This window comes from Dermacentor variabilis, chromosome 6 (assembly GCF_050947875.1).
Source record: "Dermacentor variabilis isolate Ectoservices chromosome 6, ASM5094787v1, whole genome shotgun sequence".
In the NCBI taxonomy this organism is placed as follows: Eukaryota; Metazoa; Arthropoda; class Arachnida; order Ixodida; family Ixodidae; genus Dermacentor; species Dermacentor variabilis.
Window position 1 is genome coordinate 144179791 of NC_134573.1, and position 18031 is coordinate 144197821.

Here is an 18031-nt window from a genome sequence, read left to right on the forward strand (position 1 = left end):
CATATTCAAGTCTCATTTCTGTGTTTGCCTGTCAGGTAAATATGTGCATTGTATATAGATATGTATACATGCCCGTTTGTCGCATATCCATAGTATATATATATATACATATATGTTTTGGAATTAATGTGGAATTATAGGCCACCGAAAACGCATCTTTCAAGCCGTGTACAAAGTTCGGAGTACATTGAAGTGTTCGTTACTGCATCTCGGTTGTTTGTGAAAGAACCATTTTGCTTCTTCTTCTTCTACTTCTTCTGAGCGCACACGCAAACAGTCAATGAGGCAATGTCGATTTTAGACATTTCAGCACTGCAAATCCTCTCGTTTGGGCTGACTTCCCTACCTTTCCTTTCCTTGCTCTCTCTCTCTCTCTCTCTCTCTGAGCACTGCCCGCGAGCACTGCCCGCGCGGTTTTTGGAGTCACTGACGCACGACCCCATAGCCGAACAATCTTTCGTCTTCGATCATGATTTTAAGTAGCGTCAATATAACACACAGTCCGAAGGACGTCAGGCTGCACCGCACAGCATAATAAGAACAAAAACGAAGGATGTCTTCCATTGTCTCCTTAGAACTGCGCAAGTTCGTCTTTTGCTGTATACCGCGCTCGCTATAATATGTACGTATACTTAAAGGAAGGTAAGTGCAGCACGATACACATCGCTGTGAGAAATTCTATTGATAGAATAGCGAATCCTCCGAGGACTTGAACGAGACGCGTGATGATTGCTTTTTTATAAGTCTCCGTACTTCCGGAATAGGGGCACTCCAAAGACTCGCATCGTAAAACTCGTGGGCATCTGTTACACTACATGACATGCATATCGCATGAAGGACTGGGGCAATGCTGTAGGCATCTTGCTAAGCTATCCGTATTTGTGCTTGCTTGCCTCCTCGCTCGCTCGCTCGCTCGCTCGCTCACTCACTCGCTCACTCACTCGCTCACTCACTCACTCACTCACTCACTCACTCACTCACTCACTCACTCACTCACTCACTCACTCACTCACTCACTCACTCACTCACTCACTCACTCACTCACTTCACTCCATTCCACTCTGGACTGTGCGCCTTTTGGCCCTCCGGCGTGTGTTTTCTATGGGCTGTTAACTTTATTCCGTCTTACGTGGCTCGCTGTTCCATACGCTCACAAACTAGCAGAAATTAACGACTTCCAACGCAACGTCAAGCACACGCATTCTCCACGCTGTACGCGTCGTTGCTGTTAGCCTCGAGCATGGAACGCGAGCGAGCCCGGAAAACGAGGGACATAAATAGAACGATAACCAAAAGAGGTTCACATAGTTTAACTCTGCTGTGACACGTCCACTCTCGGTGCCAGAAAATGCTAGAAAGAAAGAAAATAGAGAGGGAGAAAAAACAGCGGTCACTGGCGTTCTGTTCGCTGCAGTGAAAAAAAATTCCCTTCTCCCAGCGGGGTTCGCAACTGACAGAACTTTTCTTTATTTTATTGTATTTTATTTTCTTCAAAAAAAAAAAAAGAAGAAGAAGCACCGCCCTGACGTTCGCGCGGACGAGGCGCGGGCTTGTCCCATCGTAAGCAGGAATAACGACGGATTAGCGCGGCTGTTTTATACCACCGCAGAATGCGCCACCATTGAGGAGGAGGAGGAGCCCACTGAACTGATCACTGGAGCACGCAAGCAAGCTGCTGCGACCGTGTGTCCAAAAAAAAGAAAAAAAAAGAAAACACTCTCGCAGCCAGCGGCCGAGTGAGAAGGCGCCGGAATTCTGCGCGCTTTATGAAAAAAATAATAATAACAAATAAAGTGTACCTAAAGAGAAAGGAGAGAAAACGTAGCGAAGAACGCGACCTAAAGCTGTTAATTTTTATGTCCCCGAATAAAAGGAAAGGACAGAGATGGACCCTAGAGGGTTAGCAATTGGAGAGCGGGGGGGAGGGGGAGAGGAAAGGGGAAGAGAAGTTGATGGGGAGGGGAATACAGCAGCCATCAGCACAGTATAACAAGGAAAAAAAAAAGACCAACAATCCGCAGGGTCTCGTCGTGATCGGGGAATAATCGGGAAGGCGTGTTGCACTTACCTGTTTCGTGTAGGTCCTGTAACGAACGTCGCTGCCGGATTCGGGGGGTGTCTGCGTGAAGAAAGAAAGAAAAAAAAAAAAGAACGGAATGAGAGCGCGCGATGTTTGATGGACACGGGACGAAGCAGTGAAAACGGGTGCCCCGTCGTAAAACCGCGGGCATATTTCTCTGGACCGGCGCGAGGCGAGGAGTTTCGAAGACAAGCACATGGCGCATTCTTTCGCGCATGCTAACTGTGTGGCATGGCCCGAAACAGTAGCCGAGGCTGCGAGTCTGTGAGCGTCCGCTGCCAAGTAATATACCTCAACAGGATTTGAAACTGAGGGAGTCAAGAAGGTGGTGTGGGGCGGGAGGTTGGGGGAGGGGGTGCATATACACCCGTGATCCTACACGTACGCGCTGACTTGAGTTCGAGAGAGTAGGAGGAGAAAGAGGACGGACGCACAGGAAATGTGGGTTCAAAGGAATGGAGGTAGGAGCAGGGGATTTGCGCTGCCAGTGAATGTTTGTTGACAGTGTCAAAGTTGACTATCACAGAATCAGAGTCGACTATTTTGTACAAGGCCCAATGTAACATGACAAGGGAAATTGTAGAGGTCTAGAAAATTGCAAAAACGAAGCCGAAGTGCGCGACCATGCTCTCGGTGTGGACACGTGGGAAAAATAGATGCAATTTATTGGATTGTCGATATATAGGCTTTGCAGGGTATGTTTTGATAATGCCGTGTACGGCTCTTCGATATCTACCACTGAGCGTTATATATGTTATTATTTTAATATGTATATGTATAATTCACATTTGACTGCAAGACAGCAGATGGTATACGTAGATACGGACAGGCAACGACATGCAAATTCTTCGTGCTGGTTACGCCACAAGAGACACGAAAACGAAAAAAAAAAAGGGATCGCCACGGCGCCTTGAAATTTCGGTGCCAGCTCGGCCTGACGTCATTGATTTTGACAGGGTCTAACTCAGTCATGTATATAGGTAATAGCATATCGGTAAGGAAGTATTACATCGCATTTTAAAGTCACCAGAGACTTTTTTATTATTATTATTATTATATGCTACTTAGGAGATGTCGCACATAATTGGCGCTGGCGACTCTTTTTCAAGTAGAGATTAAAAGCAACATAGAATTCACTTAAACGCATTAAAACTCCAAATCATAAAAGCCCTAAGTCCGTTAACATAGGTGCACCAAAGAAAGCACAATGCCCGGTCACATACCTACACTACAATACCTACACTACAATCAGGGTGCATAAGAAAGCACGGATTTGAATCAAGTGGAAGCGCATGAATCCAGCACCAGAGATTGAACCTGTGGCACTACTTCGAGAACTTTTTCTGCTCCAAAACGGCCGGCTTGTGTGTGTGGGGGGGACACTGAAAGCTATGACGTCGCTGAGGCTTTTAAATCTGGCGTTGAGGCTTTCGCGCAAAAGTTCGCAAAATTTAAACACAGCCCTCATTTTCCCCAGCAATAATTAACCTAACCCCCCCTCCTCCCTCGACACGATTTTCACATGCCGCCGACAGAAGACATCGCAGGTGAAGGCGACAAAGGGACTACTTCAGTTTTTGAAAGAGACGGGATTGGACAAGCGGCTCTGACAGTGTTATCACGTACAATGCCAGATTGATAGACTCTACCGGCCGATGTTTGTGTGCTGTGCTATGTGCTCTCTCTCTCTCTCTCCCCCTTCCCCATCTTTCATCGCACCCATCCCTCTCCCATGTGTAGGGTAGCAAGCCGGTTACGCTAAACTGGTTAACCTCCCTGCCTTTCCTTCTCTACTTTTTCCTTCCTTCCTTCCTTCCCCCCTCCTCCCCCCACCCAACCCCCTTTTTTGCAACATGCATGAAAGCAGAGTTTTGAAGAAAAAAGAATACTTTAGAAGTCTAAAATAATGAGTGTTGCTCTTTGATGTCTTGCAACTTCGACAAGTGTACGCCTTAGACGGGGCAAATGAATATAGAAGAAGGCTACTTTCTTTTGTCTCGTCTAAGCATTGAGCTTGTCAAACCTGCAAGTATGTATCGACCAACTATAGCGAATCGAGGCGTTCTATTAACCTGCGATACCCCCCTTTAACGCTCTCAGCGGTAAGAAAACGAAAGTGCTACTAGACACGACCAATGTAACAATGCGCACGCAACGGTTGAACGAACATTTAATTCGAATAGGGGGCGGAGATCGCCGGCGAATAAAGGTCTCTCAGAACACCGATGTCATCGAGGTATAAGACTTCGCATGACTTCACACCGCCTTGATTGGCAAGGCCACGGACCCACGCTGTAATAATGTGTGGTGCACGCATTCTCCGCCGAGTGGCCATGCATGTAAGCGTCATGCGCGACTGAACAAAGGCGACGAATGCGGTGTGGCACGAATAATGAATGGGTCGTACAGAGAGAGAGAGAGAACCCACGGCGCGCGTAGCAAGAGTGGAGCGCCATGTTTCAAGGGTGTACGCAGAATGCGCTTACGTGGCAGTCGGGATACGTTTGTGCAGGCAGTTCGCTGCCTTTCGTTCGTTAAAATAAATAAAGAAAGCAAAAAAAAAACATCTTGGCCGACAAAAGGCGCCGCGCCATTCTTCTATGATTATAGGTAAAGCGTTTGTCGAAACAATTGAAGCAACGTAAGGAGTGTTTTTTGTTGCTCAGCCACTCTTAAGGCGTACGTTGTGTCTCGTTCGTAGACTGTCTGGTGATTCACAGCCACCGATAGGTGTCTGGTTATCTGGGTATCTATATATCGATATTTAGCTATAGATAGCTGTGTATCGGTAGCCGTTCAGAGAACTCCGAAGTATTGGGACGAGGTACTTTGCCGCGTGCATGCCATATAGAGAGTTTCAGCATGTCCATCTATTTATGCGGGGTGTTCACTTTTTTTTTTCAAGTTTTACGGAATTTTTCCAACATCACCCGACTGTGACAGATAGGGTAATTCTTGTCCTTGAGCTTGATTGTTAGAGCAGGCGTGTACATTACTAGCACGAGAAATCGAAACACATATTCAGCTGATTAACGAAAATTCACTAATTCGAGGCACATATTGCAATTTACGAATTGTGTAGCCGGTGCGTTTGCCAGACGTATCTACTTGAAATGAATTTCCAGGATTGCACCAGTTTCAAGATGTTTCCCAAAGTGAGGGACAAAATGCATGGGCATTCCTGTTACTTTGTGGCTTCAACGCATCAAAGAGTGTTTTGTTAAGAAAGTAAGTTGAACAACATTTTTATGTTGAATATCTCAAAACTTTGTGTCATTTTGGAAATTTATTCCAAGTGAACACGCCTCACCGGCTACAATTCGTAAATTTCAATAGCTGCCGTAATGTAATTAGGAATATTATAGGTGAAGTTTTGTTAATTAGTTGAATATGGGTGTTTCAATTTCTCGTACAAGTAATTCCCGTCTCGCTGAGTAATCCATTTCAAGGACTATAATTATGTTATCTGCAACAGACGTGAAGCGGTCTGCTCCAGCAGAGTCATAGGAGAAGAGGAGGAGGAGGAGGAAGAGGCTACTAGAGCAGATGAGATTAAAATGGGGGGCGACACCCGTCTTTTTACATATGTGCCTAAATCAACGACTTTAGGAACGTTACAAGGCAATTTTTTAAAAATTTCTTAACACTTAAAAATGATCACCCCGTATATGATTGCTGTCGCAAAACGATATTGTGGCTGAACAAACCGGCACAAGACGTCGCTACCAGCACTGCTGCTGCTATCGATGTCTCCACTCTTCCGGTATTCCGTAAACTCTAAAGCGTTTACAAACTCGCTAAAAGTCTGTAATACCAAAATGTATTTAGCTTCTCCGTGTAATTGTAGTTGGTCACTATAATAAAAGCTCCATGTCGTCTCGGTCAAAACTAAAGTCTGTGCCACAAGGTGATGCCACCAACGCGAGTGGTTGCATGTGTGGTTGCAACTTTGTGGTTGCATGTGTTTGCGCTGTAAACAGTTTTCATGTCAAGTATGCACCAACTCGCCCAGAAAGAAGTTTTAATGCGAGTGCTCAAGTTTACGTGTCCGGAGTTGCGGCATTCCGTAAACTGTAATCGGTTTATAGGACACGTACGCTAAAACTCTATAATATATAGAACTTTAGCTTGTCCGTAAATATATTGCCGTTTACAGACTACCGAGTTACCAGAGCCGTGGACGGTGTTAGAAATACCGGTGGCGACATCGTGTGATTATCTCTCCAACTATAAGGAGTCTGAAACATTTTTGCATTGCTCAAGTCTTCCCGTCGAAGGAAAATTTTATAAAATTGATCATGATGATGATTACGTCGATATCGACGCTTTGCACCAACAGTTAAGTAGATTAGGTCGCTGCAGTATATTTCTCCGTGTGCGCTCTGGTTAAATTCTGCGTCGCAAGATGACGCTACCAACATAGTTGCTTAAGTAGTGCTGCCGTCTACGTTTCCGGTAACCCGGTATTTCCCAAAGGCTAACACTTTTGCAAAAAAAAAAAGCTAAGTCTCTCTTAATAGAGCATTAACTTGCACCCTTCACCGAACCTTCATAGAATGCAAGGTTTCCATTGACATCTACGTGATAAGCCTCGTTGGTGGCGCCATCTGATGGTGGTAAGTTTAACCAGAGGAAACACAAAGCTAACATTGCAGCGAGCAACCATACTCCACTTAGCTTCTGGTGTGAAATGTCGACAGCGATGTAATCGCTACATGTACTGGACACTTTCTTTTCCTTTAACGGGAACACCCACGTAACACAATAGCGCCTTTTGACTCGCTGTGGTTGGACGAAGCGTCACAAGATGGCGCTACCGGCTTCGCTGCTGTCACCCCCACGTGACCCGCATCTTCGACGTTCCCGGTATACCGTAAAATGTGATATCTCCTTTTTTCCTTTTTTGCGGGGGGGGGACATGCTAAAACTTTCTGATGCTGTAGCAACAGTACCGACGACAACAATGGAGAAGGCAAGCACGACGCACCATGCGTTTGGGCGGCCTCATGAGCGGCCTGTTGGCGCCGTTCATCTTCGAGTAGAGGCCGCACGCGTTGCAGAGGTAGTGTCCCGTACAGTCGCGCCGCCATAGGGGCGTCGAAATGGCGCCGCAGTTGACGCACTCCTTGCTCTCGTTGCCGTAGAACTCCTGTAGCCGCTCTGCGAACACAAGTGCGCGTACATGTCAAGAGCTGCAGTGCCGAGTCGGCAGTTGAATGCAGCACGCACATATATCTCTCTCACGTGTGCAAGCGCTGACTTTTTTCACTCGATCGTCACTGCCCGTATTTCCTGTCTGTATTCTTTCTCTCTCTCTCTCTCTCTCTTACGTTTCGAGCGATTGTTCTCATGGCATGAACTCAACGCAGGGAAATTTACGGCCGATAATCACCTGACTCGGGAGGCGTGCGCAACAGCTGGTACATTAGGTCTGCTTACTGCAACGCGAACAGTAAAAAAAAAAATGGAACTAACTTTTTTTAGGCTGCTTTGTTCAAAAATATTCCGAGTCGAATATGAGACGAGTGAAATCTCCCCATCAGGAATTAGACCGGTCGGTACCCACGCTAAACACCTATTAAAGCCGACACTATCAGCCACTCAAATAAATACGCCAGCATCGAAAGTAACCGTAAGGTGCAGAACAAAGCACAAGTTTAGACGAATAATTTAAATGTGAGTCATACTTGTACGCACAAAGATAATGATCATCACTATAGGCTCCTAACACTGGCCCAGGTGGCGCGTTGGAGCACGAACAATTAAAGCCCCTTAAACTTCGTAAAGTAGTGACACACTCCTCCTCCACCTTCCCTCCTCTTTGTTTCTCCTCTCTTTCACGCTCCCTCCTCGACCATGGCGCCGCATACACTGCTCGAGCGTAGCAACGGCGCCAACATGCACTCCTCACCACTCCGTAGACACTTCTCGAGCAAAAATGGCGCTGATGCACGGCGCGAGGGCCCACGTGATGCTATTAGGCCAATAGCGACGCGGCATCGGCCTCGGCCAGAGCGCGCGAGGAGGAGGCGGCATTCTTCAAAGCGTGGCACTACTTTACGAAGTTTGAGGGGCTTTACGAACAATCAGCGCCTCTCGTGGCGGGATGAGTCAACACTGTCACGGACGGACCTGCATGGTCTGTGCCCGCATTGTGCTACAGCATCGAAACTGCGTGAGCGTTGTTGCCTATAGAGAGCAACAGGAATGGCGCGAATTTCGCTGTTTCACGTCAAGCCAATAGCAAACTTAATCTGTTCCACCAGTGAAAAACGTGGCGTGCCGCATGAATAGGATCACAGCGTGAAAGTCGCCGGCATCCCTGTGCTGCAGAGTAGCGACACTCCCAGCGCTGGAAACACCTAAAGTGTTTCCTCGGACGTCACCGCGCCCTATTTGATATTGTGCTTTCACATAGCAGTTCAGTCTAAAGCCCCTTAAACTTCGTAAAGTAGTGACAGTCTCCTCCTCCACCTTCCCTCCTCTTTGTTTCTCCTCTCGTTCAGGCTCCCTGCTCGACCATGGCGCCGCCTACACTGCTCGAGCGTAGCAACGGCGCCAACATGCACTCCTCGCCACTCCGTAGACGCTTCTCGAGCAAAAAATGGCGCTGATGCACGGCGCGAGGGCCCACGTGATGCTATTAGGCCAATAGCGACGCGGCATCGGCCAGAGCGCGCGAGGAGGAGGCGGCATTCTTGAAAGCGTGGCACTACGAAGTTTAAGGGGCTTTAGTTCAGTCCAGTCTGCGAGCAGGACTCGGCTGTTTATTCGAGTAGCTCGCTCTTTTGTGGTAGTGCTCCGACGCTCTTTCGAGCCCTCATTTTTTCGCCCGCTTTAGCGTGATCAAATTGATTAGCCGCTTCTCGAGCTAATGCGCAGAGGTAACGATAAGTGTGCCCCCTTATATTCACGCCAATAAAATGTCAATAGATTTCGCTAGATCACTACTACGGCCACACTTTGATGAACGCGAAATGCAAAACTGAGATTTCGGGATGAGTTAATTCCAACATGAATCCGAATTTTGGTTCTGCGGGCCGCCTCACAGCCCATAGGACCTCTGGCGCATAATTATGTATTGAACGCTATCGCAAGTCGATAACAGTGATCACACTCCGAGCTAAAGTAACTAAAAAATATGAATGGATCAACTCAAGTTACAAATCACAGTGAGTGGCTCCAAAATACAGCCGCGCAAGAAGTGATTGGGCTCCTTTTTTTTCATTTTCTTGTTTGTTTGTTTGTCCGTAGCAGATTGTAATTACAAACGCTTGTCCACGTAATACCAATGCGTAATCTTTATGTCAATTGTATTTACTTCGCATCAGGGGGCCACACTGAAGTTACCGTGGCCATTACCGTTATTTTCGCAGCTGAAAAAAGTCTCACCATGGCCTAGAAGGTGGTAGCTGCAGTTGCAGGTATTTTCGCAGAAGTTGCCATCTGCGTTCATAAAAATGAAGACCAGTCACCTATATCGCAATCACAGCAAACAGGGCTTTCGCCGAAAACAAAACATCGTGCATTAAATTCAAGTATTTGACGCGCCAGAACTACGATCTGGTTATGAAGCACGCTGTAGTGGGGTGCCCCCGATTAATTTTGACCACCTGGGTCTTTTTAACGTACGCCTGTATCTAACCACACGAGCATTTTTTTTTTTGCATGTCGCCCTCATCGAAATGTGGCCGCCGTGGCTGCGATCGAACCCACGACCTCGATTTCTGCAGCGTAACGCCATTGCCACTGGCTCTACAGACTACAAAACAACGACACGTTTTACCGCGATGCGCAAATTTAGCACACTGGAGAACGACGTTAACACGAAATTAAATACACGAAATACGAGCGGGGCGACGCCTCTGGCAAACTCCCGCACTATCTCCTCGTGACGTCACAGGTTTCCGAAGAAAGGAGAAGGAATTGCATTGCATTCACGGCTAGACGAAAAGCTCGTCCTGGCAACTTTAGTGTTGACTTTCCTCGTGTGTACAATAATAAAAGAACCAGAAACGCGAATATACAGGCAGATTTGTGACTTCATGCTGACGTCGTCAACACCGCTGTTAGGACGTGAAATACAAACACCTTCAGATATATGCATATATGCCACTCTGAGCAATCTATAAAAAAAAAGGATGGCAAAGCTACACGTACACGTACATAAGCCAATTCTCGCACACCCTGCGTCGAAACTACACGGGGGTCTGTTTGCTGGTTCGCTGTAGAATAATTGACACCCTTCAATATGAATAACGGTGTAAATCGGTGCATAACTCAAGGGTGTAAATTATTTTACACTGTTTTCTTGGTTATGATTCAACAGCGACTCCCCCCTCATTCTTCCATGGTCATACGGCCGCTTCGGGGGTCCTACGCGGGCTACGTTGCTGGACCACGCCGTCAGCCCGTACCAGGGAGCCGGTACCACGGAGCCCGTACCACGGAGCCCGTACACCGCCGCAAACGCGACATGAGAAGCAAGAATTAAGGCAAAATGATGGAGGACAGTTGGGCAGGTTCGTACGGCAACACCTTCGTCTGCGTCACTTCGCGCTAGAAACCAATAATAAGAATTAATGATTACTGGATAAAAAATTAAAAAAGAAAGTGCCCAAAGAAGTTGTCGACTCGATTGAAATGTACACTCGGCAACGTTTGTTTTATAATGATCGCAAATTACGTTTCAAAGCGAACATTCTTTGCTGCCCGTTCTCCGATTGCCTCGCGATAACCGAGCACGCCGTCGCCGCACGAGAACGGTTGCGCGAGTCACCTTACGAGCTTCGCCGGTATAAGTGGACTTTAGCTATGCGCGCTCTCCGCCAACGAGCCCACCTGTAGCTTTCGCCGAAAGCACGGTTGCTTCAATCCCGAAAGGTTCCATCTGCCAGTCTAACCATGATTTAATGTGCGCAGACACGGTCTGTCAGGGAGGCACGTAAGGGCGCATACGGAAGATTTAGCGTTTTCCCTGCAGCTAGTGTCGCCTCAAAGTTATAAGAAAAGCAAAAAAAAGGAACACAAACGGATGTCGTCTGCTGCGACTCTGTGCGTTATAAATGGCTCCGCCCGAGCTTTCGTATATGCGCGAGAAACGTTATATACCCTATACCGAGCAGGTGCTCGAGACGGGCTCGGTTATACGCCGCTGTGCGCAGCTGTTCAAAGGTGGCGGGTGGGAAATGCGCGCTTCCTAGACAGGCATTCCCTGCTTGCGCAAATGCCGTTCCCTGGAAGCCTGTGTACAGCATGCGTGCGGCAGAATGCGGAATCCGAGCTGCAGACGGCACGCGTCGATCTCTGCCGTACACGACGACGACGATTGCGCAATCGGCGGCCACGTGACTCACTCGCGGAAACACGAACTGCGTTCCGCACTTGCGCGTGCGAGGTTTCGGTATAGGAGCAATAATGTAGAAGCGCGGTTTTGGGCATCGAGTTTCCTACAAAAAAAAAAAAAAATACTGGAGGGATCTGCGAGAAGAAGGAGAAAGAGGGAGAGCTCGACTTTGTTAATCATGGCCGCGTAAAGCCAGCAGACAATGAAGCTACGGAAGTCATCGGGGAAATTAACTGTAGTCGAAACTGGAATGTGGAAAATGATGAATAAAAGGGGAAATGAAAGTGGATGATAAGATGAGTTGTCGCCGGTGGGAGCCAAACGCACGGTTGTCATAATTAAGATGGTATAGCATCTGAAAGCAATGCATGTACAAAAAAAGAAGTCAATTTTTTTCAAGCTGTCTTTCAAGAAACGCCTGAGGTGCTGGTACCTCAAGGGGACTCCGCGCGGACATGTCCTCATTATCACGTGCTATCGACAACAATCGTCCACCGAAACACGAGCAGCACGTCCGCCGCCGCGGGGCATTTGTGAGGGTCAATCTGTGATGTGGCGTTCCCTGCGTTCCCTGCGTTCACTGTGTGCACGTCAAATATAGAAGGGCTGATGTTCAAACAGACCACACATACCGTAAGTCGGCCAGAGAGAGAGCAAGGACAGGAGAGGCAGGGAGGTCAACCAGACACTATGGGTGGGGGAAAAGGGGAATGAAAAGAGGAAAAGAGCGAGAGAGTGACAAGCTGACTGATGAGTCGACTCATTCAAGCACAGACTGACCCGTGAGTCTGAGTGATCCCGGCTGGTTAAAAAATTTGTTGAGCCAGAATTTTGGCGACTCTAGCTGATTCTGTGTAGGACGGCACGTAACGACACGCTATAAAGTGCATGACTATTCTGTATAGCCGCTCTAACTTCTTTTTAAGGCACCTCAAAAGTTTTGATCATAAATATCGCTGGCGTCCCCGGCATTTATGTTTATGGTCTATTTAGTGTGAGCGAAGAGACACGTGCCTGTTTTTTTTCATTTTTTTTTTGGCAGAATTTTGTTCTATTGCTGGCGTTATTCTGTATGGCGGCTGTCGAGAGATACATGTGTTTTGAGTGTGCACGTGATTGTGTTCTTGGTCGATAGTATACACCACGCGCGAGTCATGGGCCTTTCTGGATCTCCCTATAAATCGCATTGATTGCTTGAAATATACTGCCCTGCTTTTTTGTGCGTTGTCGGCCGGCATAAAACACCGTTGTACTCGTAGAGGACGTAAACCCCTCTGTCAAGCCACTTAATTTGTTTGTTTTTTCAACTATATCCCTAACATCTGATCTCTCTCCCTCTTTCTTGTACCTATCCATCAAAACATACAGGAATCGAATAATTCGTTTCCCTGCCATTGCTACTACGCTTCCTTTTCGCAGGATTTAGTCCTGCCGTTCGCTCATTATGTTATGATCCCCTTCAGTTTTGACCCGCATGGGGTGAACCATCATGCATAATTCGCACGCTAGGAGATGGCCTTTCGTTTTGACTTTTTCTTTTATTTCATATTTCTCCATCAAATATTGACGATACACAAGGATGTCGTTTATGATTGGCATTTTCCGTTTTAGGCTCCGTTCACATATTCAACAGGTCGACATGAAACCTTCGCTCTACAGGAAGGGCGGTGATGCGCATGTTGAAATCTGACAAGACTGCTGCTCCCTTGTTCACAAAGACTACGCATTAGTGGATATATATATATATATATATATATATATATATTGCCTGAAGATGAGAAATTCAGTGCGCGGCATTCCAATGATATGAAAAGCTTCTAGGTAAAAAAAAAAAAAAGGCGTGTATGCCTTCACCCATCGTCTCTCTCACAGAAGATTACTGTACCCCTAGCAACAATCTTCCTCACCACCGGCCAGATTTCTGTTCCGCAGCACAACAAACTCCTCTAACAGCATCGTTTTGCGCCAGCTAACACCATTTTATTATGGCTGCAAATTTTGAATTCCAGAACACCAGCTAATTCTCTGCCGTCTTCGACTTTGTTTCCACTGCTCTTGGCACCCATCAAGTTATTCCAAAAGTTATCCGCTCTGTTACCCGCTCCACATAATACAGCCTTGCCGAACTCCATTTTTTTTCCCTGTCTTGTGTTCCATTGTTTTCCTCTGTCGACGTTAAGTCTATCGCTCGTTGTACGGTTCTTGGCTCCTTCTCAAGCTTCTTTGTTGTCCTCCGATCCCCTACAACGATCTGCAGTGTTGGTGTACCATCAAACCCATGTTGTTTAGGTCCCATGAGCGAAAACATATGCTTTGCCGTGGTAAATAACGTTAGTTTATCCTGTATTAGAGTACTGTATTGTGTGCATAACAATATAGACAGTGTGATTTCTGCAAATTCGACTGCATTATTATTCGGGGAGCAAGAGCACTCTGTGAAAGATTTAAGACCTTTACCTCTTGCGCCTCTTTCTGTGAGAAAGGAAACGAATGGAGGTTGCAGGGGGGGGGGGGGGGGAGCTGTTGCACGTATGTGCTGTGACTGCCTACTCTCTGCTTAGTATTTCTTTACCTACTTCTCTGTATACTTAAGCTATATGTGGCACAGCTTTGAGGAGGTGCCAGAGGTGCGACCATATTATGCATAAGTAAATTCAGAAACAGCGGCTGACGCGCAGAACGAGCGACAGCTTTATTTCTGCAGGAACAAGACGCTTTCTGAGGCATACTGCACACGCACATCTTGCACAACTGCAAATGACACCCAAGTATAAAGGAAGAGTATTTTCTTGAGAAACGTGACGAAGAATGAGAAGAAGAACATAGAACCTCTTTATAAGTTCCTGCTGACCTTATTCATGCCCTGTTCGGTTCGGCTAACACCTATTCCATAGACAGGAGGAGTCGACAGTGAGAACCGCGCGAAAACACATGTCGGACAAGCGTCACCGACGCTTCGGGAAGCAACGAGACATTTTCTGAGCCAACATGCGTAGCTTGCATTTGTAAACGCGAGTCTTATGCTACTTAATTTCTGTCTGTCTGTCTGTCTGTCTGTCTGTCTGTCTGTCTGTCTATTTTTCCCTTTAAAATTTAAACTCTATCTATCTATCTATCTATCTATCTATCTATCTATCTATCTATCTATCTATCTATCTATCTATCTATCTATCTATCTATCTTTTTTTCCCTTTAAAATAGAAATGGCGTTACGTGCAGCGCGTCGCTCGCACTCTCCCTCGTCTTAATGTTTTCTTGTTAACCCTATCTTACCTCACCCTGCCGGTTAACCTTATCTGCAGAGCTCTGACGTAACCACAAATTCGATGAAGAAACGTAGGAGAGAGAGGGTACGCCCCGGGCGCACATCGCCGGCGCTCCATAATACACGGAAGCGCCCGACCGTCCGCCTCTGTATACGTTTCGTCGCGTGTACTGGGCGCTCTGTCCCGGTCTCATCAGGCAGAAGGCGTTGGCAATTTCGAACCGAGCGCGAAAAATTATACATGCGCGATGGCTCTCCCAGTATGCGGACTAGGTGCTTTGCGACTGGCTATTAAGCGTGCCTGCTCTCTCTCTCTCTCTCTCTCTCTCTCTCTCTCTCTCTCTCTCTCCGCATGCGTTTACCACGCCGTTGCTTGAATTATTCACGACGAAGCTGGCGCTATGAGGACACGGAGGATAGAGAAGGAGAGGGGGTTGCTTCTGCGAGGAGGAGGAATAGCGTTTCCGGGTGTACCCACACCGTTCAGGCGCGTTCCCGCAATTCCCCCTTTACACATCCTTCCTTCTTTCTTTGCCGCCTTGCTGCCTCCTCCTTTATGCAGTTCTCGGATCCACATACACACTGCTTGGCGGGCTGACAGCAGTTTTCAAGTTCACGGCTTCTGCTCACCGTGCCGTAGCCGTGGGACTGCACCCGCCTTCATAATCCATATATACTGTTCGGAGGAGGCATGGGAGTGGGTCGGGGGGGAGGAGGGGGGATACTGCGTGATTGAGCGGCAGCTCCAAACATGGAGCGGAAGCCCGCTTGTAAATAGCGGAAGACAAGATGGCGTACCTGTACAAGCGCGCTTTCTTTCGGGGGAACACGCTTGGGAAAGGAAGATGGCACACTTGATGTGAACACCGTAGAAGACTGCGTGTTCTGCCACCAATCGGGGTTTTTCCGAAAGGAACAAAAGGAATCTCGGATGTCGGTGGAGACGCGGTTTGTTTTTGTCATTCGGCTTTCCACAAAGAATAACTAGGACACGAATGATGATGGAAACTTAAATGGCGGTTCTGTGTGAAACGTATACTCCGTCTTCCTAAATTATAGTTTCCTGCAGTCTGCGCCGTTAGCCGCATGGTGCACCTGCAAACCAACTGGCCAAATTTCGTACTCGCGGGAAACAGCTTTGGGGTGGACGGACAAATCAACGTTTGGGCGTGCGGAGAAAAAGTTAATAATTTACGTGGCTCTACCAACAGTATAGTATCCTTGCCTGACGAGTTCGGCGAGAACTCGTCAGGCAAGGATAGTACACGTGGTCGAAATAAACAGATCACTCGCCTGAGTATACTACAGGCGTAAATAGAAATAAAAGTATAGGTGACTCTATGGGGCCGTTAAGGGTCCTTTGTTCACGATGAAGAACAACGCAAGGGGATCTATAATATTTGGGCACATGCCAAGTGTTGAAGAAACCGAAGCTACTTGTACTTCCAAGAACTCTGCCCAGACTTGATCTTCATTGGCCTGTTCATATGGCTATTGATTAGTCGCCGCCTCGCGAAAGGTTTCTGGGCACCCACTTGAAACCTAGCGGTATACATACTCTTATCGATACTGTCTATCTACCGCGCACGTACTTTTTGTCAAGCTGCACTTAAAGTTCATTTTCATAGGGTTTCAGAGGAAGCTTCAGGCGTACATAGAAAGTATACCACGGTAAATTCCACTCGAGATAGCTATATACGACAACGCTTTGGCGCACCTCATTGTCGTTGACGAACAGAGCTTTATCTTGCACCGAAACGAAGACAATTCCTTCCAGGAGCCGATATCACCGAGCATCTCTCCAAATCATCGCTCGAGCTAAAAAGAGTAGCCCACAGGTGGACGATAGAGATTCCAAAGGTATCAGCCGGTCTTTCGGAGACTCCGCGTAGCAGACGGCTCCGCTTCCAGACCGCTCGCGGTCGTTCACAGTCTTCTGCGCTCAACTGTGGCTATCGGATGCAGCCGGACATGAAGCACCGCCACCCCGTGCTCAGCATCAGAGTACCGCATATATACTGCGTATTTATGGGATAAGCCACCTGACCTTGTAATGGTGCACCGCTCATCACGCCCATACCGCACGAGGTATATATTACAGGTTCTGAGCAGGTGCTGTTGGAACACCGCCCCCCATCGCTCGTCGGCCCATAAAGCGGTTAAGGCACTTTGTGCCTCTTGAGGACGACGGGCTTGTGTCAACGTCTGTGACTATTAGTGCAATTACTATTAGACTACACGCGTCAGCGAACTCGCCGCTAATTTGATTCTTTCCTTCCCTCCTCTCTCTCCCTTTGTTTTTCCATTTCCCATTCCCCCGGTGTAGGGTAGCCAACCGGACGTTTTTCTGGTTAACCTCCCTGCCTTTCTGCTTTACTCTTTCCTTCCTTCCTACAGGTGCCGTTAGTGCAGCGATCATCGTGTATTCCTTTAACACTGCGTTATGTAGTGCTGCATTACTGACTAAGCGCTGCAGCACGCGGTAAATACCGAGAGAGAGAGAGAGAAAAAAAAAAGAGAGCACAAAATAAAAATAAAAAAAAAGAAATTCGTGTTGGTTTCGCTTTTCATGCATGCGCGGCTGCGCCCCCTACTTCCGCTCTATAGGCAGGCTGTATAGCACTCGGTGGCGAGTTCCCGCCGGGACGACTGGCGAAGAGAGACGGGCGTCCGCCATGGGAACCTGTTCCCCGAACCGATTTGGGTCATTCAAGCATTGCCGCATGCATAATTCGTGCGCGCGCGCGCGCGCACTGCCGTTCTATTCCCTCCGCGCGACGTCGCGCAGCTCCTGGTCACAACCGCTCCGACGCCAACCGGGCGCCGCATCGGCTGAGAGAGGCGTCGACGCGTTTTTTCGGGGTGAAAGTGAGCCTTAAATCACCTGTCCTTCCACCCCTAGCCCCCCCCCCCCCCTGCTCCATCCACCCACCCACACTACGCATCCCGCCCGCAACTCGTGTCCCTGTTATGTTGTCTTTCGTTCTTTCTTGCCGTTTTGCTTGTGTCTTCTTTTTTTTTTTGTCTTTTTAAACTTGCTCGCTCGTCTGCTTTGCTCACCTCGCATTGACTTGCTTGTTGGCTCGATTTCTTCGCAGCAGCCCCCCCCCCCCCCCCCACGCCCTCCCCACACCCCAGGCACGATTGAACCGCGAGCTCGTCTCCACATTTCGTTCGGTGTTTTATCGCTTCCTTCTTGATTTCGTTATCCCACCCCCGAACGCACCTTGTTTGTCTTCTGAGTGCGACGAGCTGTGCACATTGGCAAGGTGCATGCGCGCTTGCCGTGCATGGTCGCCCTCCCGCGTCACGTTTTTTTTTTCTTCCTTTCTTTACGAAG

At 47.8% G+C, this 18031-nt stretch overlaps 1 protein-coding gene across 4 annotated transcripts in view; it reads right to left on the bottom strand.

The window, feature by feature from the left end:
- LOC142585381 (uncharacterized) overlaps positions 1–18031 on the bottom strand; it is a 130271-nt gene that overhangs the window by 49713 nt on the left and 62527 nt on the right. For 3 of the 4 annotated variants that reach the window (XM_075696106.1, XM_075696105.1, XM_075696108.1), the window contains exons 3-5: positions 9473–9526; positions 7068–7240; positions 2069–2119 (exon numbers count right to left, since the gene is read on the bottom strand). In XM_075696106.1, coding sequence (XP_075552221.1) covers positions 2069–2119; positions 7068–7240; positions 9473–9526 — 278 coding nt within the window. The remainder of the gene's footprint in view (positions 1–2068; positions 2120–7067; positions 7241–9472; positions 9527–18031) is intronic. The other variant, XM_075696107.1, reaches the window with a different exon arrangement.